Source organism: Phyllostomus hastatus, unplaced genomic scaffold (assembly GCF_019186645.2).
Source record: "Phyllostomus hastatus isolate PE091 unplaced genomic scaffold, TTU_PhHast_1.1 phas_contig_210, whole genome shotgun sequence".
NCBI lineage: Eukaryota > Metazoa > Chordata > Mammalia > Chiroptera > Phyllostomidae > Phyllostomus > Phyllostomus hastatus.
Genome location: NW_025333737.1, coordinates 27909462 through 27937123, shown reverse-complemented (window position 1 = coordinate 27937123; position 27662 = coordinate 27909462). Strand labels below are relative to the sequence as shown.

Genomic DNA, 27662 nt, shown 5'->3' with positions numbered 1-27662 from the left:
TGTTACTGAACTACTTACCGCCATGGCACTTCTGTTCATTTCACCAAATCCTCATATTAGCAGTACTGCTCTTCCAGGTATCTGTGATTTCTCTCTGGCATTATAGACACAGTTTCCAGTTTTCCTCGCGTGGTCTTTGTAGCTTTATAACTTTTGGGTTTTTGTTTGTTTGTTTTTTTAAGAGAAATCTTTATTAAACTAAATTTTATATGACAATATAGGAAATAACATAGGGGGGAAAAGCCTATATTTATACACTCTCTTCCCCTTTTCCATATACGGGCTTCCCTACCACTCTCCCCTCCTTCCTCCTTTTCTCCCTTTGGTAGTAAAATGTTACTTACTATGTTTTGAAATGTCCCTGGGGCATAATGCTAATATCACTGGCCTTGCTTGGAATCTCTTTTATGCATCTCTTTTGTTCAGAGATGTGAGTTATTTACTAATTGTTTTGAATTGAATTTTAGTTCAAGTTGTAAGCTTTAGAGTGATAAAGGAAGGGATATGTGAATTTTTCAAATTAGTGGAATGACAAGCATTTTTTTTTACCTGTTTCTCTCTCTCTCTCTCTCTCTCTCTCTCTCTCTCTCTTTTTTTTTTAGGAATGGTGGACGCATCTTTGGTTAAACGAAGGCTTTGCATCCTGGATTGAATATCTGTGTGTAGATCACTGCTTCCCAGAGTATGATATCTGGACTCAGTTTGTTTCTGCTGATTATACCCGTGCGCAGGAGCTTGATGCCTTAGATAACAGCCATCCTATTGAAGTGAGCCATAACGTCCCCCATTTGCTCTCATTTTTAATGAAATAGTTTGTTATAGAGATATTGTACTTAGGACCGTGAAAATTGTATGGGTGATTGCACTTGTTTTTATGGTTTATATTTCCAGTCTTGAAAATCTAGCAAAACTGGTCTGATTATGTTTTTTTCTTAAGGTAGGCAGTATAAAAAATTGATCTTTGTAGAGGCAAGTACCGTGTACCCATAACATTAATTAAATACATTTTTATTGAATAGAACCACACCTGCTGGGTAATATGCATAGGGGAACATTATCATTCCATTGTTTGCTTCAAAGAAAATTCTGAACCTACTCTTATTGTTGTCACTGTCTGTTTTTATATATATATATTTTTTAATTCTCTCTACGTAGCTTATTGTTATTTCAGTTAGTTTATATGTATAAATTTTGTCTCCAAAGAATGAATTTTTTATTCTCTCTACGTAGCTTATTGTTATTTCAGTTAGTTTATATATATAAATTTTGTCTCCAAAGAATGAAGACTTGTAGTCTGCCTTGACATATTTAGCCAAGGTCCCATATAATTGTAAGCCATTACAAGTAGTGCAAGAAAGCACATGTTTCCCATCCCTGCCTTCCTCACCCGCCCTCACCACCACCACCACCACCACCACCAAACAGATCTGTAGTGACTTGCCTCCCAGCAAAGCAGAGCCAAGGCTGGACCCTAAGAGATTACTATGTTCCACTTCATTAATGTTACTGTACTCTGTTTAAGGATCATCGTCATGCATATGAGTGAACTAAAGGCAGAAGAGTACCTTACTAGTTAGAAGGGCTTTCCTAGGAAGTTTTTTAAAGATTTTATTTATTTATTTTTAAAGATTTTATTTATTTTTTCAGGGAAGTTTACTTTTTAGAGAGAGGAGAAAGGTGAGAGGAGACAGGTGAGAGAAAGAGAAACATCAGCGTGCGAGAGATATATCAGTTGATTGCCTCTTACACACCCCCAAATGGGGGGGGGGCCTGTTCTGCAATTCAGGCACATACCTTGACTGGGAATTGAACCAGGGACCTTTTGTTTCAGAGGCAGGCACTCAATCCACTGAGCCTTGCCAGCCAGGGCTTATTTATTTATTTTTAGAGAGAGGAAAGGGATGGAGAAAGGGAATGAAACATCAGTGTGTGAGAAAAACATTGGTTGGTTGCCTCTTGCACACCCTCCAACCCAGAGCCTGGCCCGAAGCCCAGGCATGATCGAATTAGTGACCTTTAGGTTTTCGGGATGATGCCCGACCCAATGAGCCACAGCAGTCAGGAGAGAAAGCTTTTTGTGTAAGTCAGTGTTACAGAATGTCTGCTCCCTCTCAAAACCTTTTATCACACTGTCTTCCAGGTCAGTGTGGGACACCCTTCGGAAGTTGATGAGATATTTGATGCCATATCATACAGCAAAGGCGCATCTGTCATCCGAATGCTCCATGACTACATTGGGGATAAGGTGAAGAAGCAGTTTGAAGTCTTCCATTCTTTTATAGTAAAATAATAACATTTTGCATGGAAAATTGTCAGATTTTATTTAAATTAAGTTCCTGAGTAATTTTTTTCTACAATCTAAAATATATTACAGTGCTCTGGCTTATCTTTATTATTTTTTAAATTTATTTATTTTTAGAGAGGGAAGGGAGGGAGAAAGAGAGAGAGAGAAACATCAATGTGTGGTTGCTGGGGGTCATGGCCTGCAACCCAGGCATGTGCCCTGACTGGGAATCAAACCTGCGACGCTTTGGTTTGCAGCCTGCGCTCAATCCACTGAGCTATGCCAGCCAGGGCTTATCTTTATTATTTTTTAAATACTGATATGTGATCTCTTAGATGAATGATGTACAGATATGTTTGGGAGTGAGTGGAAGGCTGGTATAAAACGTAACAGTAGAAGGCACAGTATGCATTTTTTTTAAGATTTTATTTATTTATATTTTTAGAGAGGGAAGGGAGGGAGAAAGAGAGAGAGAGAAAAACATCAATGTGCGGTTGCTGGGGACCGTGGCCTGCAACCCAGGCATGTGCCTTGACTGGGAATCAAACCTCCGATGCTTTGGTTTGAAGCCCAGCTCAATCCACTGAGCTACGCCAGGCAGGGCACACTATGCACTCTTAAAGGCAGTAGACATACGTATTTTAGTAACTCTGATACTGAGGAATTTCAGTAAAGTAACATTTGAGTATTAATATGTAAATATACTGTAAATTCTGACTCTTCTGGATTTAAAAAATTGTGTTTTCTCAGGACTTTAAGAAAGGAATGAACATGTATTTAACCAAGTTCCAGCAGAAGAATGCTGCCACAGGTAATCTTTAATAGCATGAGATAGAAATGGAAGGGGTTGGCACTGTGTGGACAGAGGGACATTTAATTTTTTTTCTAACTGTTTAACTTTCTTTGTGATGGACAAGAAATAAAGTTGGCTTATTTGACACCATTTGTTAAATCAGGGCCCATTATCCTTTTTGTCATTCTGCCGTGGTCTGCTTTCCCTAGCTCCGTGTGTCGCCACCTAGAGTCTGACAGTTCTGTTTATCTTACCAGAGCTTGTTCTTTTTGGTTTTATGGCCCCAAATTAATCATTGGCCATTAAAATAGCTGCAAATTAACCATATTTAGAAGTAACCGTGGAACTGCAGAGTTTCAATAAAGTCAAGTCTTAAAATTTTTAGCATATGGTGTGCTATAGTTTATTTGCTATTATAGTCAAAAGGATGGATTAAGGCTTAAGAGTTGATTGGATATGAAAAAGAGCCAGAGTCATAGTTTTAAGTTTTTTAGTGAACAGTAATAGTTTTAAAGAAAACAAGATTAATGTAATATCACTAGTTTCTAATAGAATGGCAGAAGTTCAGAGTCTTGGCCATAGGCTGTTCCTGTTCGTGACCTGCGATTTAAAAAATGCGGTATCTCCTCTCTTAAGGACATGATGTAACCTTGACACCCCTCCCCCCATGAATTTTCAATTTAGCTTATAAAGTACACAGTCTGTCCCTTAAACAAGGGCTACAGAAAAGTGTGCTCTTGCAAGTTTTGTGAGTCCTTGGCATTCCTGTACAGGCATACCTTGTTTTTTGCACTTCGTAGACACTGTGTTTTTTACAAATTGAAGGTTTGTGGCAACACTGCATTGAGCAAGTCTGCCAGCGCCATTTTTCACATAGGCTCAGGTGATGGCTAATATTTTTTAGCAATAAAGTATTTTTTAACTAAGGTATGTACATTTTCAGACATAATGCTATTTCACACTTAATAGATTATAGTATATTTTAAACATTTTATATGCACTGGGAAACAATGAATTTGTGACTCCACTTTATTGAGATATTTGCTTTATTGTGGGAGTCTAGAACAAAACTTGCAATATCTCCAAGGTATGTCTGTATATAGTATATGAGGAAATAACCTTGTGCTTCTTTTTAAAAATATTTTATTGATTATGCCCTCCTGCTCCTTAAACCATTATGGAGAGACAGTCACATGGGGTCTATTAAAATGTTTCTAATTCAGTGGGCCTAGGGTGAGGCCTGAAGTCCCCAGGGGAAGCCACTGCTGCTAGTTCATAGGCCACATATGAAAGCAAGGCCTACCATGTAACTGTTTTTGGTTTGTTTTCTGGTTTATGAAAGATAATTGGCAGTTCAGATACACTTGAGTTATCATCCTCCATTTTTACACAATGTCCTCTTTCTGTTCTCACTGTGTTTACCTTAATTCATGCCTTCACAATCTCTTCACTGAACTCTGCAGGTGCCTATTAACTCACTACTTGCCTTCCCCACTCTCGTCAATTTCATCTCTCATTCTGAGGCAAGCTAGGGTTTTTTTCTTAAGTGGATATCTGAATGCATCACTCTACTGATCAAAAATACTTGGGATGCCACATTCGCTTCATGATAAAGTCAGTGCTTCTTTGTGAGCCATGCAGAGTCTTTAGCAGGTCGCCTGCCTACTTTTATAGCCTCATTGCCCATTACTCCCACACATGTATCCTCTGTCTTCAGCTTTTTTATCTCTGTTAATTGAATGAGTATAATGACTTTATGTTTGTGAATGATTGTTTAGCAGTGATCTTGAATATGTTTCCATTTGTTTGTTTCTGTTTGGTCTTGTTCAAACTCACCTGTTTGTCTTTTGTTTATTATAATTTTTAATTTTTAATAAATTGGAACAATTAATTACATCTTAGACTATAAGACCAGTTTTTGTAAAAAAAGTTAACTTAATGGGGAGGCAAGGAGGACATTTGCCCACCGATTGTTTCCTGAATGTGAAAGAACCAAAGTGTTGGTCAGCCACACAGTGTCAAGAGTTACATAAAATCTGGTTTTGGGTTTGTTTGTTTGTTTGTTTTAGGAAAATAAAAATGTAAATATTTATATTTTCATTGTTTGTGTTTCTCTCCTAGAGGATCTCTGGGAAAGTTTAGAAAGTGCTAGTGGTAAACCTATAGCAGCGGTGATGAATACCTGGACCAAACAAATGGGATTTCCCCTCATTTATGTGGAAGCAGAACAGGTAAACTTATAAAGTTTCTCAATTTGTCTGATATTGTATTAAATGAAATTCAATCAGTGGTATCAGATTTGCTTTTCTGTACTTTAAGAATTCTAGGTGACATTTAAACCAGCCCTGTGCTACCAAATTTACATGGGACATTGCAATGTAAGTTAATCTTCCAAAGCCACACCTTACCCTTAAGCACGATTGTGTTTTATATTGAAGTACACACATTGGAGGACCGCTCAGCTGCCTGCCCCAGGCATTCGAAAAGGCAGTTCAGCGAATGCAGTCAATCACATTTGGTAGAAAAGAATATGAGTAAGTTTAGTGACTGACCACTGTGACCATTCTGTTTCTTTCCAGTCTTCTTTCTCCCTTTTGGACTAGTCTTTCCATAAGAGATACCTGATCATACTTGACATTGACATTCTATATAGACAAGTAGTTTTCATTTTATCTTACTGTTTTAAGAATTAATAACATACAAAGATGATTGTTCCTTTCACCTCAGGGGATTTTATTCCCTCAAAAACTATCGACACCTCAGAACTACTTAACTGTTTAGTAATTACACAAAAAGCTATTAGGCCTTTTTTTTTTCCCCCAAGCAGAACACAGAGAACAGAGGACTCTTAATATCCTACTTCCTCCCAGTATTACTGAGATTCAATTAACTACATCAAACTACTTTCAAGGTTTTATTTGCTTTGTTGTTTTTTTGCTATAAGCATAGCCAAATTCATTTTCCTTTTTCATTACAATAAAAACCCTATGACTCTTAATTCATTTAAACATAGGAGAGATCTGTAACAAAATATTTTGATTATTATTTTTTTAAGATTTTATTTATTTATTTTTAGAGAGAGGGGAAGGGAGGAAGAGAGGGACAGGACCATCAATGGGTGGTTGCCTCTCACACGTCCCCTACTGGAGACCTGGTTTGCAACCCAGGCATTTGCCTTGACTGGGAATCCAACCCACAACCCTTTGTTCCGCAGGCTGGTACTCAATCCACTGAGCCACACCAGCCAGGGCTATTTTGATTATTTTTTAAAAGATTTTAATTATTTATTTTCAGATAGAGGGGAAGGGAGGGAGAAAGAGAGGGAGAGAAACATCAATATGTGGTTGCCTCTTGAACCCCTCCTGGAGACCTGGTCTGCAACCCAGGCATGTGCCCTCACTGGGAATCGAATTGTCCACCCTTTGGTTTGTAGGCCATGCTCAGTCTACTGAGCTACACCAGTCAGGACTAAAATGTTTAGCTAATGATCGATTTCTCACTTTATATTTCCTATATTTAAATATTTTTGCTTTATTTCTGAATTTAAAAGTCACTTTTCAACCTTATCAGGGAAATCAGTGTGATAATAACTAATCAATGATGTACTATTTAATTTCATTAGTTGTTTCTCTATGGCATCCAAGTGGCTGTTGCTTTCTCATTCAAATTTTTTAGTTTTTTAATTCTGTCTTTAGTAGTCAGTTTAGCCATAAAGGTCATTGGCCCAATTTTAATTTTGATTTAGGTGATATTAAATTTGTTATATCCTGTATTATTTAAAATGTTCTGGGGTGTAAGCCCTGGCTGGTGCAGCTCAGCAGATTGAGTGCCGGCCTGCGAACCGAAGGGTCGCTGGTTTGATTCCCAGTCAGGCAACATGCTTGGGTTGCAAGCCAGGTCCCCATAGGGGGGCGCGTGAGAGGCAACCACACATCGATGTTTCTCTCCCTCTCTTTCTCCCTACCTTCCCACCTCTCTAAATATGCATAAATAAAACCTTTAAAAATAAATAAATGTTCTAGGGTGTAGTAACTAATAAATCAAACAAATGACTGCACTTTGTTGAAGTACTTTAAAAAATACATACTTGTCTTTGTTGCTCCTGGCTTTTTCTTTTTTTGCAGTCCCCCCCGCCCCACTTTTTTGTTTCATTGCAAAGCTCCTCCTTGGAAAACAAGGTGTGTGCTTCTTCCATGTTTATTAATCATTCTAAAAATTTGAATTCTGAATATTGAGTCCACATGCTAATGTAAAATAACTTGCTGTCATATTATTTTGTGATGTATCCCTTTGAAAACTTGAATCCTAAGAGTTCTTATCTGGCTACATATATTTTCTCAGGGCTCATATTACATAGAACTTTCTCTTTTATTTAGACTATTGTTATTTTGAAGCCTAAATAAGAAATAGTGAATTTACACTATTCTCTAACATTATCATCTTTATCACCATTGCATTTTATGTACTCATGAGACATTTGATTACACTGGTTTTACCTTCTCCTTTGTCACAGAAATGTTGCTCCCTCCAGAAAAGAAAAAGAATTAAACTATAATACCCTTTGTTTTGCTTCTTTAGGTAGAAGATGACAGGTTACTGAAGTTGTCCCAAAGGAAGTTCTGTGCCAGTGGACCATATGCTGGTAAGCAAATGGCTATAAGTGGCAGCTAATCACTGTGTTCGGATATCATATCAGCAGTGTTCCAACTGCTAGGAAATAATTGTCCATTTTTACAATTAAATAAAAGTAAGGAAGTGGTATTAGAATAAAAATGAAATCCAGAAAATCAAGAGAGGAGATTCATGAAGTATTTGTAATATTGTTGTCATATTCTCAGATTTTTGAAATTCCATGTCCCTGTGTATAAAGAAGGATAAGAACACCCAAGAAGTGATGTCTGTAGCCTTAATCTCTAAAAGGAGACTGGATACATATATATATATATATGTGGGTGGCTAATTATTTTTTAAAATTCTTGGGCATAATAAGTAAGTAAACAAATAAAGCCCAATGATTATTTAGATGTATTATTATGTGCTAAGCACTATAACTGACCCTTATTTTATACTCTCAGCAACCCTATTAGGTAGATAGGATTGTTCACACTTTACAAATGAGGGAGCTGAGGCATAGGTAGATTAGTTAAATTGCTCAAAGTCACCTTGAGTTAATTCTCTAATAAGCTGAAGTATAGGAATTCGAACAAAATAGTTGGATTCCTCTGCTTTTTTTCCCCCCAATATTTCTACATATCATTAGACTCTTACCCAGAAAATTAAAGATTAATTGAAAAATCAGAAAATGAAGTGTTGCCCTGGCTGGTGTAGCTCACTGGACTGAGCGGGGGCTGCGAACCAAAGGGTCACCGGTTCAACTCCCAGTCAGGGCACATGCCTGAGCTGTGGGCCAGGTCCCCAGTTGGGGGACTGCAAGAGGCAACCAATCAGTGTTTCTCTCCCTCTCTTTCTCCCTCCCTTCCCCTCTCTCTAAAAATAAATAAATCTTTAAAATAAATAAATCAATAAATAAAACAGCAGGTCTCAACAGGGGGAGCTGCATATTAGGATCACCAATGCCTTTTCATGTTTCACCCACCAGAATGTGATATGCCCTACTAATGTTAAGAGGTACAGCCTTCCACTCTTAAAACTTTCCTTAGCATTGAGAATTACTCTTTTAATAAATATGCCTGATAAGTTAGGTGACAGGTATGTTATCCAAATAAATCCCTAAATGTCACAGTTGCCATTTTCTGCCTTATACCTCCAATCTGCATGGTAGGACTGACAGGTTTTGCAGGTTTTTCTAATACTCTATGACCAATATGGGAAGTGTTAAAACCTGAAATACCCCAATGTCAAGAGGAAATTTTAATTCATGGCTTAGCTTGGTAGCATAAAGCTATATAACTTATTAAAATACTTCCTTTAGCCCTGGCTGGGGTGGCTTAGTGGATTGGATGCCAGCCTGCAAACCAAAGGGTCACCAGTTCGATTCCCAGTCAGGGCATGTGCCTGGGTTTCAGGGCCAGGTCCCCAGTGGGGGGTGCTCAAGAGGTAGCCCCACGTTGATGTTTCTCTCCCTCTCTTTCTTCCTCCTTTCCCCACTCTAAAAATAAATAAATACAATCTTTAAAAATATGTATTTCCTTTAATGTACTACTGGGCAGTGACTCTCTTTTGTTTGGCATCTTAATGCAAAGTCAATTTTGCTATCTGATACCTAAGACAGTGTATGTATCTACTTTACCAAAGCTTTTTGCCTTTTAGATATGACTTGTTCATGATGAGAACCAACAGTTCCCAGTGTGAATCCTGTCTATCAGAAAAATGAAAACCAACCTCTAGTGTTTCAGTAGTGTATATACTTGTTAAAGACTGCTCCTGAGTATTTGTTTTTAAATGCTATGTGAGGGCTTTCACCCACCCACAGTTTGTTTAAAACATTAAAGTCATTTCTGTCTCTATTGCTCTGTAAAGGGAAAAACAACCATTAAATTAAAGCCACCGTGCTTGTTATCCTGTAAGTAAGTAAACTGTTGGTTTTTATTGGACTGTTGTGATTTTGTTTTTCACCAGTATTATTCAGGTCCCCTGAAAGAGTTTTTGGACCATTAAAAATGAGCTATTGTCCTGGCCAGTGTAGTCCAGTTGGTTGGAGCATTGTCTTATAAACTGAAGGGTTGTGGGTTCAATTTTCATCAGGGCACCTCCTGGGTTTTGGCCTCCATCCCCAGTTAGGGCATGTACGAGAGGCAACTGATTGATTTTCTCTCTCACATTGATGTTTCTCTCTCTCTCCCCCTCTCCCTCTCTTTCTCCCTCTCCCTCCCTCCCTCCCTCTCTCAGCATGTGCTTGGGTGAGGATGAAAAATATTTAAAAAACAAAATGAGCTGTTGGCTTAATAGTTAGACTCAAGCACATGCGTAGAACACCAGTTCTGTCTCTCAACCTTACTTTATAATTTTTACAGTGAGAAATTACTTCTCAAGTTTTCCATTTGTTCTTCCCTTGTTTAAGGAGAAGACTGTCCCCAGTGGATGGTCCCCATCACAATCTCTACTAGTGAAGATCCCAGCCATGCCAAACTGAAAATTCTAATGGACAAGCCCGAGATGCATGTGGTTTTGAAGAATGTCAAACCAGACCAGTGGGTCAAGGTGAGTCCGGAAATGGCATGGCCACTTTTATCTTAATCTAAATTTATTTATTTCTCTCACTCCTTTTTTATGCATTTTATGGCTGGTTCTAAATTCTGCTTCAGTTTGGAGTAGGACTTGGCAGAGAAAAACATTTCTAAACTTTCTTGTGTGAAATTTAGGGCCAGTTTTCGAATAGTATTATCTACATATTTGCCTTTATGTCCGGTAAGATAAGTAGTCACAAAGGGATAGGATTAAGGAGGAAGAAATAGTAGACTGCGTGTAAAGTCACATTAACCAGAACACTTGTAGGCTTGCAGTTTCAAACTGTCCTGTCATTGTAATGACATGTTAAGTTCAAATGATGTGTTGTCATCATATGTGTACAACTATAATCAAGTGAGAGCAGACGTATAATAACCAGTTTGTGTCGCTGAAATGTGAAATTCCTTTAGCTGGTGTTGTTGAACAATTTTATAAAAACAGTTGGTAAATATTATTTTTTCATTATGCTGTACTCTGTACTTTTCATAATGAAAATATCTACTACAAACTTTTCTCCCTGTTAATACCTTCTTAATAGGAATTACACATTGGCTGGACTTTTGTGCTTTTCTGTAAAGAGCCATTTCTCCTTCTGTTTTAATTTTTTCTTAAAGATTTTATTTATTTTCAGAAACAGGGGAAGGGAGGGAGAAAGAGAGGGAGAGAAACACCACGTGCGAGAGAAACATCAGTTGGCTGCCTCTCACACGCCCCCAACTGGGGACCTGGTCCATCACCCAGGCATGTGCCCTGACCAGTAATCGAACCCATGACCCTTGGGTTCACAGGCCAGCACTCCATCCACTGAACCAACCAGCCAGGGCTTGTTTTAATTTTTTAAATACACTCAGTGGAATACTATATTTCCATTTGAAATTATAATCTGAAAGATTAAATAGCAATATGAACATTTTCTTATAAGAGAGGAAACATGATGTATACTATGATTGTATTCAGGTAAATAAAGGCATTATTCCGACAGTAAAAAATAAAGGTGATTAATAAAATAAGTTATTTTAGAATTGTGAGGTGATTTTTACTATTTATTTGTAAATAGTAAAATATTTGTATCTTATACAAATAGTGAAATGGTGAAATACAAATAGTAAATACTGGTGTATTTACATACAATATAGTGTATGTAAATACTGTCACAAATATTTTTGATTGTTGGCAAAGAGAATGAATCAGTGATAACCTCACTTCCAAAATCATATGAACTGTCTTTTAAGTCCATATAATGCTTTTTGAGGCTCTGGGCTCAATAAAGCAATGTTTGTAAAGGCTTAGTCTTCCTCGGAGATTGTCTGAGTGTTTTTGCATATAGTAAATGTTTTCTGTAAAACAGTCCACTGAGGTTAGAAGTAGAAACTTGCCCATATTATGTCTTCTGTCCTTGTCATGTTCTTCCCACTGTCCCTCACTCAGGCCCCTGCCATGTCAAGTTTCTGTTTTCCTTTGCCTCTGTATTCATTTTTGATAACTGATTTCTGTCTTTATGTGTTGTTTCATTTTAATCCCTGTCTGTTGGTATATGTGATCTCTGTTTTCATCCAGATATACTAACCGCCAAAGCTCCTTTCACACCTATAAAAGATTGACTTAAAAAAATAAATGCAGCTGTTTCAATAATGCCTACTGGATATCTTTTCAGTTAAACCTGGGAACAGTTGGGTTTTATCGGACCCAGTATAGCTCGGCCATGCTGGAAAGCTTATTACCAGGCATTCGTGACCTTTCTCTGCCCCCTGTGGATCGACTTGGATTACAGAATGACCTCTTCTCCTTGGTGAGCCTCTCTCAAGTAGTATGATGGATTTTGTTGATTAAAGGATTTTGTTTTTCTTGGAGTGTCCAAGCGAAACACAATTAGAATAATATACGTGTGGTTCTTCCTGAAGGTTGAATGCCTTTGGGATTAGAGCAAATGACTAATTATTAATTAACATGACAAGAGCGAACCTACATAATTTACCAGAAACATACCCCATTTCACTACTCCTAAGCCAGCTTTTTACAACTGTACTTAAACTACCCTTTGCATCACAGAAGTTCTTTTCAATAGAAATCAGTGTGAGCCTTGAAGAAACTTCCCTACTGATGTGATTTTTAAAAAATACTTAATTGATTCAGAGTGATTTATATTTTTCTAAAATAGTGGCTGTACTTGGCTGGGAAAGTCTAGAATTTTTTAACATTCCATTACTACTCAAGTATACTAGCCCATTGGCTTTAGAATTCTATTTATATTTGGTTTTGTTCCAGAGGAGATTTAAAGCAGCAGTTGGTAGTATTATCTTTATGACACCGACATAGGTTAGATAATTTCTAGGTGTCTTTACTGTGATAAAATTGTCAGATTCCTCCTAGTGTTCCTTTAAATTGGACTTGAAGTTTTCCCTCCCCTTTGCAGTAACTGGTTTTGGATTCCTCCTTTGTATAAACACAGATTAGCATTGATGCACAAAACCTCACATCTGCTGATCTCATTGCTGAAAGAGACCTGTCCCAGGAGAGTGGTGTGTTTGTGCAGTTGGCTGCTGTAACAGAAGTTCTTTTTCCTAACTCTCTCAGCTAATTCTGAAAGGACTCTGAATTGGTAGTGCCTTCCCAGCGTGTGTTCTTTTAGTAAAAGACGGGCTCAAGTTGACACAGTTTGCAGACCCAGTTTTGAAAGGGCCTCTGTCAAAAACCAAAGCCCCAAATAATTTTGAAACTTTTTCTAAAAGTATGAAAATTTTCAAAAGAAAAACAAAGCCAAGGCCCCTGAAACTGAATAGAAATAGAAAGTTAACTATTTTCTTTATTTTTAAAAATTCTTTCCAAATTTGTAGAATTTTAGCATATTTTTAAGTGGCTCTTTTATAAATAGCAAAAAAGGTAAATAAGAAATGCTCTCATACAGGGTTTGTAGTCTATAAAAGTCTAATGTTTGGAGCTTACGTAGACTCATTTCCTTTAAACCAAAGAGATGACTGACTAGCAGTAGATAATGCCAAGAATGCATGCTTGTGTTTTTTGTTTTGTTTTTGTTTGAAGACTAGATTAATTTATATTTTTTCCTATCCCAGGCTCGAGCTGGAATCATTAGCACTGTAGAGGTTCTAAAAGTCATGGAGGCTTTTGTGAATGAGCCCAATTATACTGTATGGAGCGACCTGAGCTGTAACCTGGGGATTCTCTCAACTCTCTTGTCCCACACAGACTTCTATGAGGAAATCCAGGAGTTTGTGAAAGATATCTTTTCACCCATAGGGGAGAGACTTGGCTGGGACCCCAAACCCGGAGAAGGTAATGGATGTACTGAGTGGGGAAAGAGTTGACCAGAAATCGGTCCTTTTTTACTCACCTGTGGTTAATAGCAGTGGCATCATCTTTGTATCTGCTAGATGTTATTATGTATTCAGCTAGCTAGAATTTAAGACTTAGGTCTTTTATGCCTACTTGTGAACTTACGTGGCTCTCCAACATAAAAACAGTGCCGGTTATGTTGTGTGTATTCATTGCCAAATATGATCTGTGCATAAATGAACGGTGGACATGAAAGTCCTTTATGAGTTCCAAAAGCCCATTTGTAGTCAAGAGGAGCTATAGGGAATTTTGGATTATTTTATTTATTATTACCATAAATACTTTATATACAACTTATAAAGGTGTTGAGAGACACAGGGGCCAGTTTCCTGAAATAGGAAGTTATTTGGCCTTCCACATGTATTCTGTCCTCTGTGAGAGAAGGTTGAGAATGGTGACTTCAGGGCTATAATGCAATTATTTTCTACCATCTGCTAATAACTAAAAGTAGTATTTCCTCCTGACCAGTCTTGGGAGGGAAACACTATTCTGACTTCTTTTACCCTAGATTAATATTGTTTCTTCTAGAATTTTATATAAATGGAAGCATATGTATTCTGTTCTTTTTTAAAATACTTTTTTAAAAATTTATTTTTAGGGGGAAGGGAAGGGAAGGGAAGGGAAAGAGGGGGAGAGAAACATCCATGTGTGGTTGCCTCTCGCACACACACCCCCACCAGGGACCTGGCCCACGACCCCAGCGCATGCCCTGACTGGATATCAAACCAGCAGCCCTTTGGTTCGCAGGCCAGCACTCAATCCACTGAGCCACACCAGCCAGGGCATATTTATTCTGTTCCTATATCTGGCTTCTGTCACTCAGTATGATCCAGGTTGTTCATTCCTTTTTATTGCTGAGTAGTATTTCATTGTATGAATATGCCACAACCTCTTTTTTTAGTGCAAAATGATAAAATTTTTATTTCTTCACAGTTAAACATGAGCAACTGCCTTGACATTTTAGAACATTCAAAAATATGGAACATTTCACAAATTTGCATGTTATCCTTACACAGGGCCCATGCTAACCTTCACTGTATTGGTACAGTTTTAGTGTATGTGCTGCCAAAGCGAGCACAAATATATACCACAACTTACTTGGCCACTATACTGTTGCAAATCCATCAGATTTGTGTGTTAGGGTAATTTCTTTTGAGGTATAACAAATATACCATAAAATGCACACTTTAAAAATTCCGTTCAGTGCTTTTTAGTATGTTCACAAGGCTGTACAACTTTTACCACCATCTGATTCCAGAACAGTTTCTTTACCCTCATAAGAAACTCCATATATGGGTTTGGCTAGGGTGAGGGTGGAGTGGTGGGGGGTAAATGCAGACAACTGTAATTGAACAATAAAATAATTAAAAAAAAAAAAAGAAACTCTATACCAATTAGCAGTTACTCTCCATTCTCTGGTAACCCCAGTCTTAGGCAACCCACTAATGTGCTTTCTAGCTTGTGTATTTTTTTGAAGATTTTATTTATTTACTTTTAGAGAGAGGGGGAGGGAAGGAGAAAGAAGGAGAGAACCATCGATGTGCAAGAGAAGCACTTTGATAAGTTGCCTCTCACACCTGCAGGCCAGGTGTGTGCCCTGACCGAGAATCGAACTGGCAACCTTTTGCTTTGCAGGATGATGCCCAAGCCACTGAGCCACATCAGTCAGGGCTTATCTCATGGACTTGCCTATTCCAGATGTTTCACATAAATGGAATCATACCCTTTGTGGCCATTTGTGTCTGGCTTCTTTCAGTTGGCATGCTTTCAAGGTCATTCATGCTTCATATATCACTTCATTACTTTTTATAGCTGAAATAATATCCCATTGTATGAATATATGGTGCCACATTTTGTTTGTCTGTTTGTCATTGATAGATGTTGGATTATTTCTACTTTTTGACTTTATGAATGTTGCTATGAACATTTGTATACAAGGTTTTATGTGTACATATACTTTCATTTCTCTTGGGTATATACTTAAGAGTGGGATTGCTGGGTCCTATGGTAACTGTGTGTTTAACCTTTCTAGGACTTGCCAGATTGTTTTTCTCTGTGGCCACACCGTTTTACATTCCCACCAGCAAGGAATGAGGGTTCTAATTTCTCCACACCCTTGTCAACACTTATTGTCCGTCCTTTTCTTTATGCTAGCCATCCTGTTGGGTGTGAAGTGGTGCCTCATTGTGGTTTTGATTTGCATTTCCCTGCTGACCAGTGATATTGAATATCTTTTATGTGTTTATTGGCTATTTGCATATCTTTGGAGTAAAAGACCTGTCAGATTTTGATTTTAATGATCTAAGATTTTTAGTTTATTATATATAGTTTATTAATTCTGTATGTGGACTTTCTCTGAATCTTGCATTAAAATTGCATGATCTAAGCCTGTTCTTTCACACATAATCCTTACTTACGGACTCATTACCTGGACGGTGTAATTACCTAAATGGAGTGAACATTTAAATTCAGATAGTCAGAATTTGTGGATATAGACAAAGTCAGCAATTTATTTGCTTGTCTAGTTTGTTTAGCACTTCATTTCACTCTTATGATTTGATCAATTTAAATCAGGTGTTCTTTCAAGTACTAAGGTAATTGTTTATTTTAGATTGCAGACGTGGTATAACACAATTATATCTAGGTGGCATATTTGTAAAAATCGGTGTTTTAAGTAGTTCTGTGTATTTCTTTTACTTCTCAATCAGGTCATCTAGATGCACTCCTGAGGGGCCTGGTCCTGGGCAAACTAGGAAAAGCAGGACATAAGGCAACGTTAGAAGAAGCCCGCCGTCGGTTTAAAGACCATGTGGAAGGGAAACAGATTCTCTCCGCTGATCTGAGGAGTCCTGTAGGTTTTCATAATGAATTACCTTGATTTTTAGGTGACTGCATCGTTCTGTGTAGTGTGGAATGTATTTAATAGTAACTAAAAATGACCTAAGTACTGACCCAAAATCATGTTCGACCCTGTTTTAATGTATTCCATGTAGGTGGTTTGTAGATAGCTTCTCACTTGTTTCAAGTCTCTCAGTCCGCATTATGGTGCTAAAAGGTGGTTATCAGTGCACGTTCCCTTGAGAAAGCTGGTGTGCTCTGTTATTTACGACATGCCGTCTGCCTTTCTGGTTCATGTGGGGCCTTACCTCCTTGCCACAGTTTGCGTGTAGCATCTCCATGTAGCTATGTACAATTTTTTAACTTGCTTTCTGTCTTTTCTTAACATTAGAAAATTTGTAACAAGATCTATTTAATCAGGTTCCTTCTTTCTTGTTCCTGTATTCTCTTACAGGTCTATCTGACGGTCTTGAAGCATGGGGATGTCGCTACCTTAGACGTTATGATGAAGGTATGTAAAGTTGGAAAGGGCCCACATTTTCTGCTTTTCAGCTTGGATTAACACAGATAGTATGAGCTTTCTGAGGTTAAAAAAAGTCCTGGCAAAAGAAATATATGCAGGTATGCATATTTCAGACACCAAATATTAAACAACAATGGGAGAAATATACATGGTCTGTCCAGAAAATTTCTGTCAGTTGTTAATATAATGAGAATAGTTTGTGTGACATCCATGTAACCTGGCAGCCAAGGCGAGTGGACTGGAATGCGCATGTGTGAACAATGATGGCTTCACTGTACTAGTCAGTGGGGACAGTAGATGGTGGCGAGTGAGTATGTATACTCTATGGCCATCGCATTCAAAAGGACTGAGTGAGACATTTTGCATCAAGTTTTGCATTAAGCTTGAATGTTCATCCACGGAAGCTATTCAGATGATTCAGAAGGCTTTCGGGGACAATGAATGCAATGAGTGCAGTGCAAATAAAAATGTGGCTCAAACGCTTCAAAGATGGTCGGAAGTAATCCACATTCTGGAAGGCCTGCGACAAACAGAACACCTGAGAATGTTGAATGTGTACGGCTGCAGTCGAAAAGGTCATTGACTGACTGTGAGAACTAGAAGCTGATCTGGAGATTCTAAAACCTACCGTGTCCAAGATTTTGACACAGGATCTTTGGCATGAAACGTGTCATGGCAAAATTCGTTCTACAGCTTCTGCTACCAGAGCAAAAGGAACATCGTGCTGCTGTTGCTAATGACTTGATTCAAGCCACTACCAATAAATCAGATTTCCTCAACAAGGATAACCAGAAGTGAATCGTGGGTCCATGGCTATGATGTGGAAACGAAGAGCCAGTCACCCCAGTGGAAGTCTCCTGGTTCTCCTCTCCCAAAGAAGGCATAGCAGTCGCAGCAAGATCAAGACCATGTTAATGTGCTGTTTGATTGGGAAGGTGTTGTCCATCACGAGTATGCCCCTGCAGGCCAAACAATTAATAAGGAGTCCTACCTCAATGTTCTTCTGGGTTGAGAGATGGCAATACAATGAAAACAGCCACAGCTGTGGGCAACTGGTGATTGGCAGCCTCATGATGAGAGCACTCCCGCTCATGCATCACATCTCATGTAGCATTTTTTGTGAAAAATCAAATCACCCAGGTGACTGAGTCCTGCTACAGCCCAGATTCAGCATTCTTCACCTCCTGGTTTTTCCAAAAACCAAAATCACCTGTGAAGGGGAAGACGTTTCAGACCGTCAGTGAGATTGAGGAAAATACGATGGGCGGCTGATGGCGATTCCAACAGAGGATTTTGCAGAGCACTTTGAACAGTGGAAGAGATGCGGGGAGAAGTGTGTGAGGTCCCAAGGTGCCTGTGTTGAAGAGGACTGAGGCATCATTGTCCTGTGTACAATGTTTCTTGTATCTTGTGTCTTCTTCAATAAATGTCTCTACTTTTCATAGGATGTGGCTGGATACTTCCTGGACAGGCCTCATATAATGCCTGTTCAATGTATACCTCCAGTATAATATAAAAGATAATCCAATTTTTTTGCTTCCTATTTCTACTTACAAGTTTATATATCTTCAGTCTTTTTTTTTTTTCTTTTTCTAAAGAGTGGGGTAGAGAGGGAGAAAGTGAAGGAGAGAAACATTGTATGAGAGATACATCGATTGGTTGCCTCTCAAACACCCCCGACTGGGGACCTGCCCCACAACCCAGGCATGTGCCCTGACTGGGAATTGAACAGATGACCTTTTGGTTTGCAGGCTGGTATTTAATCCACTGAGCCACACCAGCCAGGGCTGTATCTTCAGTCTTAACACTGAAATGTTCATTAATTTTGATTAATCAAGTCATGTTCTTAAAATTTTCCTCTTCAGTGTAAACTTACTTGGGGTTCTGCCCATTTTAAACAAAGGTTTGTTTCTGTGCTTAGAAAAGGATAGATGATCGGGTATCGCAAGGGTTTGAACTATGCCAGTGCCTCTTAAGAATGGACAAGAAATTAATTCACCTGACTGCATAGCCTCTGTAGTTTTCCCGGGGTAGTTGGCATATAATTAAACTCTAGCTTAAAAAAACATATAGGCAAAACTTTCCCTGTATTTATAATGGCAGTGACCTGTTTGAAAGTCCTAATACCATGGAACAAGTGATGTCTTTAGTCCCTGTCCGTGCAGTTATCAGTCTAAGGGATAACTTGACTATATTGGTTGCATTAGAGGTGAAGGGAGCTGAGTCTACTTATTACCATCAAATAAAATGTGCAGAATGTGCCTAAACACTCAAATCATCAATCAGACCTATAAAGCCCATTATTGAAAGATCCCCACTCGGGGATGAACAGGATATGTGTGAGATATGCTTTTATACTTCCAAGTATAATGTAACATAATATTTTCTGACCCCAAGTGGATCAGAATTGCATATCTAATTTCTAATATTTTAGTTTTAAGCAAATCCTATTTAAAAGATCAGAATGTTCTGAAAAATACAAACTTTATTTGTTTAAGACACTGTATCTCAAAATGTGCTCCTTTAGCCCTCTTGTATAAGGATTTCCTTCGTAACAATGTAAGAGTGTACCGTGGGTTTACTTTTCAACTAAATGACAGCAAGGTCCCTTCTCATTCTAAATATTCTGTGAACCTGTGTACACTATAAAGCATATATTTCTTTGCATACTACATGAGATATTTTGTGGGTTTTGTCTATTCCATAAAAGGCATTACACAGAATAGGGGTTCTGAAATTTTCGTGACAGAGACCTTGACATTTTCATGTCATGGCATTCTTTTAAGACTTTATACTAGTATGTGTATTTGATGAGAATTGGCATCTGGTTAACACAAGGGAACTCACAATAATTCAGCCTTACAATGGAAAGAACTCTCATGAAAACAGAATCAGAGTTCTTTAAAAAAAACAATTGATGAGAGATGAGGAGGATAGTTTTTGTTCGTAATTTAGGAAAAATGAGACAGGATAAAAAATAACTCGAATTCAAAGTTTATTTAAAATGGGTGTTATGGTGCCATCTAGTGGACTAGTGTAACAGGTTCTCTTTGGAGGAAAAAATGCTTCCTGAAAGCATTTTCATACCTAGAGTCCTAGACCTGAAAACGACCTTAGAGATCATCTGTCTACCCCACTCATTTTACGGATGAGGAAACGGAGACCAGGAAAGGTTAAGGACTTAGTTAAGATCACACAGCTAGTTAGAGGCAAATGGGGACTAGAACCCGGGTCCCCAGACTCCTACCTATTTTACCACGCTGCGGCTCCAAAGAGTCCAAAGGAAAGGAGGAGGAAATTAGTTGCTGTGATGGGGTCTCCCTACCCTGGTCAGTGTTAAATCTTCAGAGGGCGAAAACGACTGAGAGAGTCTGTAAATTGTCTTGGAGAGGTATCTTGTACATTTATGGTTCTAATTTTTAAAAATATGTAATATCTTTCTGATATGAAAAAAGATTTTGTATATTAACTATGAGTGATTTAAAGACTAGAACCCCAGAAAGAAGAAAATAAAACTTAGCTCTAATTTTAATATATTGGGTCACAAAAATAGCACTTATAATGTGATCTTATTTTTGATTTAACAAAGTACATATAGTAGTAACTTGAGTTTGTTTCTTTCTGCTTCTCGGTTTTCTTCTGCATTCAGCATGTGCTGCTAACTGCGCTTTTAAAATGCAATGAAAGCCCTGACCAGTGTGGCTCAGTGGTTTGGGCATCATCCTGCAAAGCAAAGGGTTCTGGTTCACTTCCCGGTCAGGGCACATGCCTGGGTTGCGGGTCTGGTCCCCGGGTGACATATGTGCAGGAGGCAACCAATCAACGTTTCTCCCCTTTCCTTACTCCCTCCCTTGCCCTCTCTCTAAAAATAAATAACATATTTAAAACAATAAAAATGTAATGATGCGTGATGTCACTGATCAGAACCATTATTAATAAATGTTAACATTTTGGTGTGTTTTCAGAGATTTTTCCCCTTAACATTTAATTTTTTTTTAATTTAGAATAATTTTGCTTTGTCTCTCTCCTTTTTCCAGTTAATATATCAAGAACATGTTTATGTCACCAAAATTCTTAAAATGTTATTTTCAATAATTCATCATATGTGTTTTCCACTATTGTAAATTAAATTGATGACCATGAGTGGATTAGTAATAAGTTTATTCATATAATACAGAACATTATTCAGACACCACTGATGTAAATAATTTGGCCATGAAAATCTTGATGTAAACTGCTCAGACTGAGGACAAGCCATTCGTATAGGAAGCACTGAAATGTAGTGATTTACTAAAATGACATATGAGGGGTTTAGTGCCCAAACATCTTGAAAGTATTCTTATGTTCATTTCATACCCTGCAGTCTTAGCCAATGAGGATATAGAGTGAAAGTTTCATTGTATTGGGGACAAAGCTCATATAAGCATATGCATAACCTCCAGGGGAGAGTTAACGCTCTGTCTTTATTTTTTCACTATAGCTTCATAAACAAGCAGATATGCAGGAAGAGAAAAACCGAATTGAAAGAGTCCTTGGGGCTACTTCTTCACCTGAATTGATTCAAAAAGTCCTCACGTTTGCACTTTCAGTAAGTTACAATGTAAACTGCTCTCAGAGGAATTGTTACCCACTGATCTGTGGCAAGTGTCTTTGAGCATCTCCTTGATTTGCCTTAACCATAGAGTAAGGCTTCCTCTCAGTCCAGGGCAGTGATTTTCAGCCTTGTTCATCTCGTGGCACACATAAACTAATTACTAAACTATTGTGGCACACCAAAAATATATTTTTTTGCCAATCTGGGGAAAAAAAGGGTATAATTTTGCTTCATTCACACTAATGGCTATTGTTGTATTGGCTGTTGTCATTTTTTTATTTGACAATAAATCTAAGGGAAAAGTCAGGTCAGGTCAGGTGACCTGAATAGTCAGGTGTTTCATGTTTTAAAAATTCTTGCAGCACATCAGTTGAAAATTGGTGGTCTAGGAAAACTGGAATGAGCTTCTGTTACGGACCTCTATGTCTTCCTCCAATGATGAGGGTCAGAGTAGTTGGGAGAGGAGAGAGACTGGAAAGCCGACTTGTCCCTGTGCCTACTTTCTGTCTCTTCCCTTTCTTACCCTGTAGACGAAGCCCAAGCAAGTATCTGTTGAACAGCCTGCCTGTACCTGTCTCAATGCCTTATTCTCATTTTGGCTGATCTTTGGGTTAAATGCCCCCTTTGTTGGAAGCTTGTGGTGCCAGTTATTCCTAAAACAGGGCACAAGTGTCTTCAATGCAATTACTTGGGTACCTCAGCAACATTTGCCCTTTGTGGCACCAGAAGATGTTTTGGATACAGTAGACTTTTAGTTCTCTTTCTATTTTCAGGAAGAGGTACGTCCACAGGACACTGTATCAGTAATTGGTGGAGTGGCTGGAGGCAGCAAGCATGGAAGGAAGGCTGCTTGGAAATTTATAAAGGACAACTGGGAAGAACTTTATAATCGATACCAGGGAGGATTCTTAATATCCAGACTAATAAAGGTATGTGATGATTTTTATTTTGAGTAGCTTGCTTATCATGGAGGTTATTTGAGAGACATTCAGGATTCACTAGACCCCACAGATTATGGTCATTGCTCTTTCAGAGTTTCCTTAGTTATTAGCCTAATTAAAGTACTTCCCCATCACCCATCCTGCACCCTCTAGAACAAACTGAAGTTAGGAGAGAATAGAATCATTCGTTTTTAGGGTGAATGAAGTTTGTTTCAAGCCTCTTTCAGTTGCACTTACTGTTTAAACCATTGTTTTTTCCAGCTATCAGTTGAGGGATTTGCAATTGATAAAATGGCTGGAGAGGTTAAGGTAAGAAAGTACTGTTAATGTTTCACTTTTCACTCTGGTAAACAAAAACACTAACCAACCTATAATCATCACATGTTGGGGAATGTATTTTAGTGTCTCTCTCTCTCTTTTGGGCTTAGAGAAAGACAACTTAGGTTGATTCTTTAATGCCTGAAGAATTTAGAGTTGGAATCATCTTTGAGGGAGTTGAAATATGGTTCAAAGAATGTGGAACTTGGAATCAGTTGACCTGGGTGTAAAGCTCTGCTTGGCGTTGGCTGTTTTACTTCAAGCAAGTTTTTTAACCCCTATGAGTTTGTCTTTTATCTGTAAAATGGGGTGATGATAAGATTGTTATTTAGCTTAAGTAACATAGTGGAGCTGGGACAGAGTAGGTCCTTGATATTCTTTTTCCCTTTCTAATAACCTGTGTAGGTGACTATGTAGGAATTTTCCCTCTTAGCCTTTAAAAGGTTAATAATGAGTACAGTGATAAAGTTCAGCATGTGGGGGAGAAATATACACTGATTAGGAAAATCTTAACTTTAAGCCTTTCATTGCATTTAATTGTGAAGTATTTACATAAAGTGTCATTTTCACCTTCACCTTTTTGAAGGCAAGGTGGTTATCAGGTGTGGATTTGGAAATTCCACACCTGATTCACTCTCTGAGCTAATGGCAGAAATAAGATTTTAAGATTTCAGATCCTAAGAAAACAGCGAAAGACTTGATTTTTGCCTTCATTTAGTATTGTGCACTGTATCATGGAAACAATTTATTTGTACAGATAAGTATTCTGAAGGAGAAATACATATAATGGGCTTGGAGGGGAGGGCAGTGGCCAAGCTAAGGCTTGTAAGACAGGTAGGTAGAAGCCAGACCATGGAGGACTTTATAGCCCATATTAAACTTTTCCAAAAAATGAAAGGGCCTTGAAGGCTTATAAACAAAGGAGGGACTTGAACTGATTTGTATTACAAACATCTCGGCCAGGCTACAGTGTGGGGAATAGTTTGAAAGGGGGAAGAGAGGATGTGGGGAAGCCAACCCTCCAAGCAAGAATGATACAGTAGCTGGGAAGAGGTGAAATAGAGAAGAGATTTAGGGGCCTGATTTTGTTAACCTTTAATTCAACAAATATTTACTGAGTGGCTTCTCTGTGTTGTGAACATGTGTAGGAGCTGGGGGGGAAGTCAAGGATAATTCCCAGGTTTCTATTGTGTAAATGGTGGTGTTGTTACTAAAGTAAGTTGCATCTTACTTGGGCCCTAAGAATCTAATCATGATAAGGAGCCTCGGAGCAGGAACCTTTGTCATCTATGTAAATAAAGTTACAGATTTTTAAAAGGTCTAGACTTAATCTTATGAATTAGTCATTCTCTCTCTTAGTAACTACTAGTTCAAAAGAAGGACCCCATCCTTTTCCTGGCTGGCATTTAAGAGTTGGCTTTGTTTTCTATGAAACCAGGTAGACATCATTAGAAAATGAATTCAATCTTGAATCAGTAATAAATTATAATAAAATCAGAGGCAGTTACATGAAAAATGTGAGTCAATGGAGTATGAAATTACTAGGGTGTAGCAGCAATGTAAGCTCCTTGGTTTTATCATCCCTTACAAATCTTTATTTGAAGCAGCCAAAACGTGTTGAGTTCTGAGTACTCTGTGCCAAGTATTACACTGATGGTTTATATGGGTTGTCTCTTCAGTCTTCTGGACTAAATGTTTCCTCGTAGGCTAGAAAACAGACTTAGAGCAGTTAATTTAAAGTCATAGGCTAGTATGTGAGCGAGCCTAGGTGCAAGTCCCAAGCCTTATTTCAAAGCCTAGATTAACCACTGGTCAATGAGACTAAAAAAGGGTTGTAAGTTTTTTCTCTACTGATTAGGTTTTAAGCATATAATACTTAGGGGAGAATTCCTGTAGGCAGGTTCAAGGACCTGCTGCTTTTCTTTTCATCTGGGAGTCGCAGTACTAAATTGTCAGAGTGAAGCTTATGAACCCTTTACAGACCAGTGGGTGTTTTTTCATGATCTGTGATACTAACCTCTCACTGTCGCTAGTAATGATCCTACATTCTGAATTGTTTTATACCAGGCTTTCTTCGAGAGTCACCCAGCTCCTTCAGCTGAGCGTACCATCCAGCAGTGTTGTGAAAATGTCCTGCTAAATGCTGCTTGGCTAAAGCGAGATGCTGAGAGCATCCACCAGTACCTCCTTCAGCGAAAGGCCTCGCCACCCACAGCGTGAACCCTGAGCATGGCGCACTGCGGTTCTGCTGCTTCGCTGCAGGGATGAGGTGGAGCTACCGAACAGCTGATTCATATACCAAGAATTTGGAGTCTTCTTTCAAACCAGTGGGGGTTGGACAATGAATGTAGTTAACTGGTTCCTGCTCACACTCCAGAATTAAAATCTATTGAAAAAGGAAAGTCAGCAATTCAGCAAAAAAAAAAAAAAAAAAAAAAGAACATAATAATAAAAAATAAAAATGTAAATATGATAGTAATAAAATAGAGCATAATGAAACTGTGAAACTTCCTGAAGCCTTGTCAGTGGTTAAAAGTATTTAACACTCTCCTGTTAATGACAGATGTTCTGTTTTTATAACCTATGGAAAGGAAACCAGAGGCTTCTGGGTGAAGAGATTTTTGTGAAGTGGGTTCTGCAAGCAGCCTGCAAGCCCAGGGTAGCGTCCATTGCAGGGAACGGTTAAACACGAAAGGCCGATAGCTGGTATAACAGACAGAATCTGTGCGTAATTCCAAGTGGGTTTTTTTTTTTTTTTTTGGCATGGGGACTGACCAGGAAGACGTATTTTCCTGCATAACGCAATCCAAACCAAGGATTGTAGTTTTCCTCTTTGCCTTCCCTTCTGTGTGACCCCTTGGCCAAAAAAAAAAAAAAAGAAAGAAAAAAAAAACCAAAAAGAAAAAAAAATGACCTATCTAGGTCTGGGTTTTTTCCTCCCCTTAGTTCCACCCCCAGCACCCATCCCCGGTGTCCTTCTTAGATAAGAAATAATAAGGAAACATCTTTTATAGCCACATTAAATAAGAGAAACTGATATACATTTTTTTCTTTCTTTTTAAATGACTTCTAAAAACCCTGAAAGGCATATAGGTGACACAATAGAAATGAAAAGGTTTTCAGCCAGAACTTTCTGAAGGAGGTTATTCTGCTGAAAATGGTCTTAGTTGTCTTAGGCCAACTGTGAAACCTCTTTACGACAGTATCTACACTGGCTTCTTCTGGTTCCTCTGGGGCATGTGAGAAGTCAGTGGCGCCCGCCCCAGGGCCTGCGTATGTTAGTGGTGACTGCTGAAAGACAGCGACAAAGACGCTAAGCCGGCGGAGTGCCACTCTCTGCTTCAACAGTGTGTCCTACTAATGAGTCTCGCCTCCCTAATCCAGTGAGTTTTAACTCCACATCTCATTCCTTTCTCTGTCCCTATGCTTTTTCCTTTGTTTTCTTCCCCCCCCTTTTCCTTTTATTTTTCTTTTAAAAATATTTTTGTGTTATTAACAGGAATTCATATTTGGTGTGGCTTAACTATTTCAGAAGGTCATCAGATTGTGAGACTGCTTCCTTGAAACATTTTTGTGCTATTGTTTTAAAAAATAATAATTAAAAAAACAGTTGGCGTTAATAAAAATGTCAATGTGAAATTGATGTCCTCATTCTTTTTTTTTTTTTTAAGATTTATTTATTTATTTTTAGAGAGGGAAGGGAGGGAGATAGAGAGAGAGGGAGAAACATCAATGTGCAGTTGCTGGGGGTTATAGCCTGCAACCCAGGCATGTACCCTGGCTGGGACTCGAACCTGCGACACTTTGGTTCGCAGCCTGCGCTCAATCCACTGAGCTACGCCAGCCAGGGCGATGTCCTCATTCTTTTATCTCTTTGGTAAGAAACTGAAAACTTTACTATCATTCAGTAGGATTATAGGTTTTTCTACCGTAGGATATTTGAATCTAACAAAATCCAGTTCCTAAATTCCTAATGAATAGTACCCAAACAGAAAAACCCTAATGTTCCTTCTAAATTAGTTCTCAAAAATCTTAGAGCTCCTTAGAGTGGGCGTTCAGAAGTTGAGACCATCGAGGCTTCCTTATGCAGATGCTGAGCTCAGGGCTTTCCTGTCCAGGGGTGTCCCCAAGCGCATGCAGCTCAGGATGGCTATGAATGCAGCCCAACACAAAATCGTAAATTTACTTAAAACATAGTAAGATTTTTTTTGTGTGTCTCAGCGTATTTATTGTGTGGCCTAAGACAACTCTTCTTCCATTGTGGCCCAGAGACGCCAAAAGGTTGGACACCCCTGCTAGGCTGTCTAGGCATATGCTTAAGGCACCTGCAAAGCAGATGCACAAGACTGAGAAGGTTCTGCTTTGATAAAAGAACTTTAGCCCTGGCTGGTGTGGCTCAGTGGATTGAGTGCCGGACTGCGCCAGCCTGTGAATCAAAGGGTCACCAGTTTGATTCCCAGTCAGGGCACATTCCTGGGTTTCGGGCCAGGTTCCTGGTGGGGGTTTGGGGCAGGTGGCACCAGAGAGGCAACCGCACATTGGTGTTTTCCTCTTTCCCCATTCCCCTCTGTCAAAAAATAAAATATTTTAGCTTCAGCATACATGCAAGTTTTGTGTATAGCAGCTTAGCGGTTTGAATTATGATGGGGGAAAGGTTGTGCTGACTATCTTCCGTTTTTCCCTTCGGAACTACTCCACACGCCCTCTGGGCCCCAGGCGTTGCTGCTGGCCCACGTGGATGGCATTAACAAGCTCTTTTGCCCTCTCACTTCAGGTTGTTTTGATCCAGTTACCACAGTAACACCCTCAAGATCAAAAGGCATAAAAAAGGA

At 38.7% G+C, this 27662-nt stretch overlaps 1 protein-coding gene and 1 non-coding gene across 2 annotated transcripts in view; one reads left to right on the top strand and one right to left on the bottom strand.

Annotated features, from left to right (window-relative positions):
* The window catches only part of NPEPPS (aminopeptidase puromycin sensitive), a 65794-nt gene extending 39325 nt beyond the window's left edge, over positions 1-26469 (top strand). Inside the window, exons 10-23 of the mRNA XM_045836871.1 lie at positions 603-767; positions 2141-2245; positions 3035-3095; positions 5199-5308; positions 7656-7719; positions 10099-10238; positions 11920-12054; positions 13337-13556; positions 16325-16467; positions 16909-16965; positions 21458-21565; positions 22345-22500; positions 22774-22821; positions 24898-26469. Of these exons, the coding sequence (XP_045692827.1) occupies positions 603-767; positions 2141-2245; positions 3035-3095; positions 5199-5308; positions 7656-7719; positions 10099-10238; positions 11920-12054; positions 13337-13556; positions 16325-16467; positions 16909-16965; positions 21458-21565; positions 22345-22500; positions 22774-22821; positions 24898-25050 (1665 nt within the window). The 3' untranslated portion in view covers positions 25051-26469. The remainder of the gene's footprint in view (positions 1-602; positions 768-2140; positions 2246-3034; positions 3096-5198; positions 5309-7655; positions 7720-10098; positions 10239-11919; positions 12055-13336; positions 13557-16324; positions 16468-16908; positions 16966-21457; positions 21566-22344; positions 22501-22773; positions 22822-24897) is intronic.
* Positions 14588-14694, bottom strand: LOC123817836. The gene has a single exon (XR_006785536.1). It is a non-coding gene; the product is annotated as a U6 spliceosomal RNA (small nuclear RNA).
* Positions 26470-27662: the final 1193 nt, after the last annotated feature.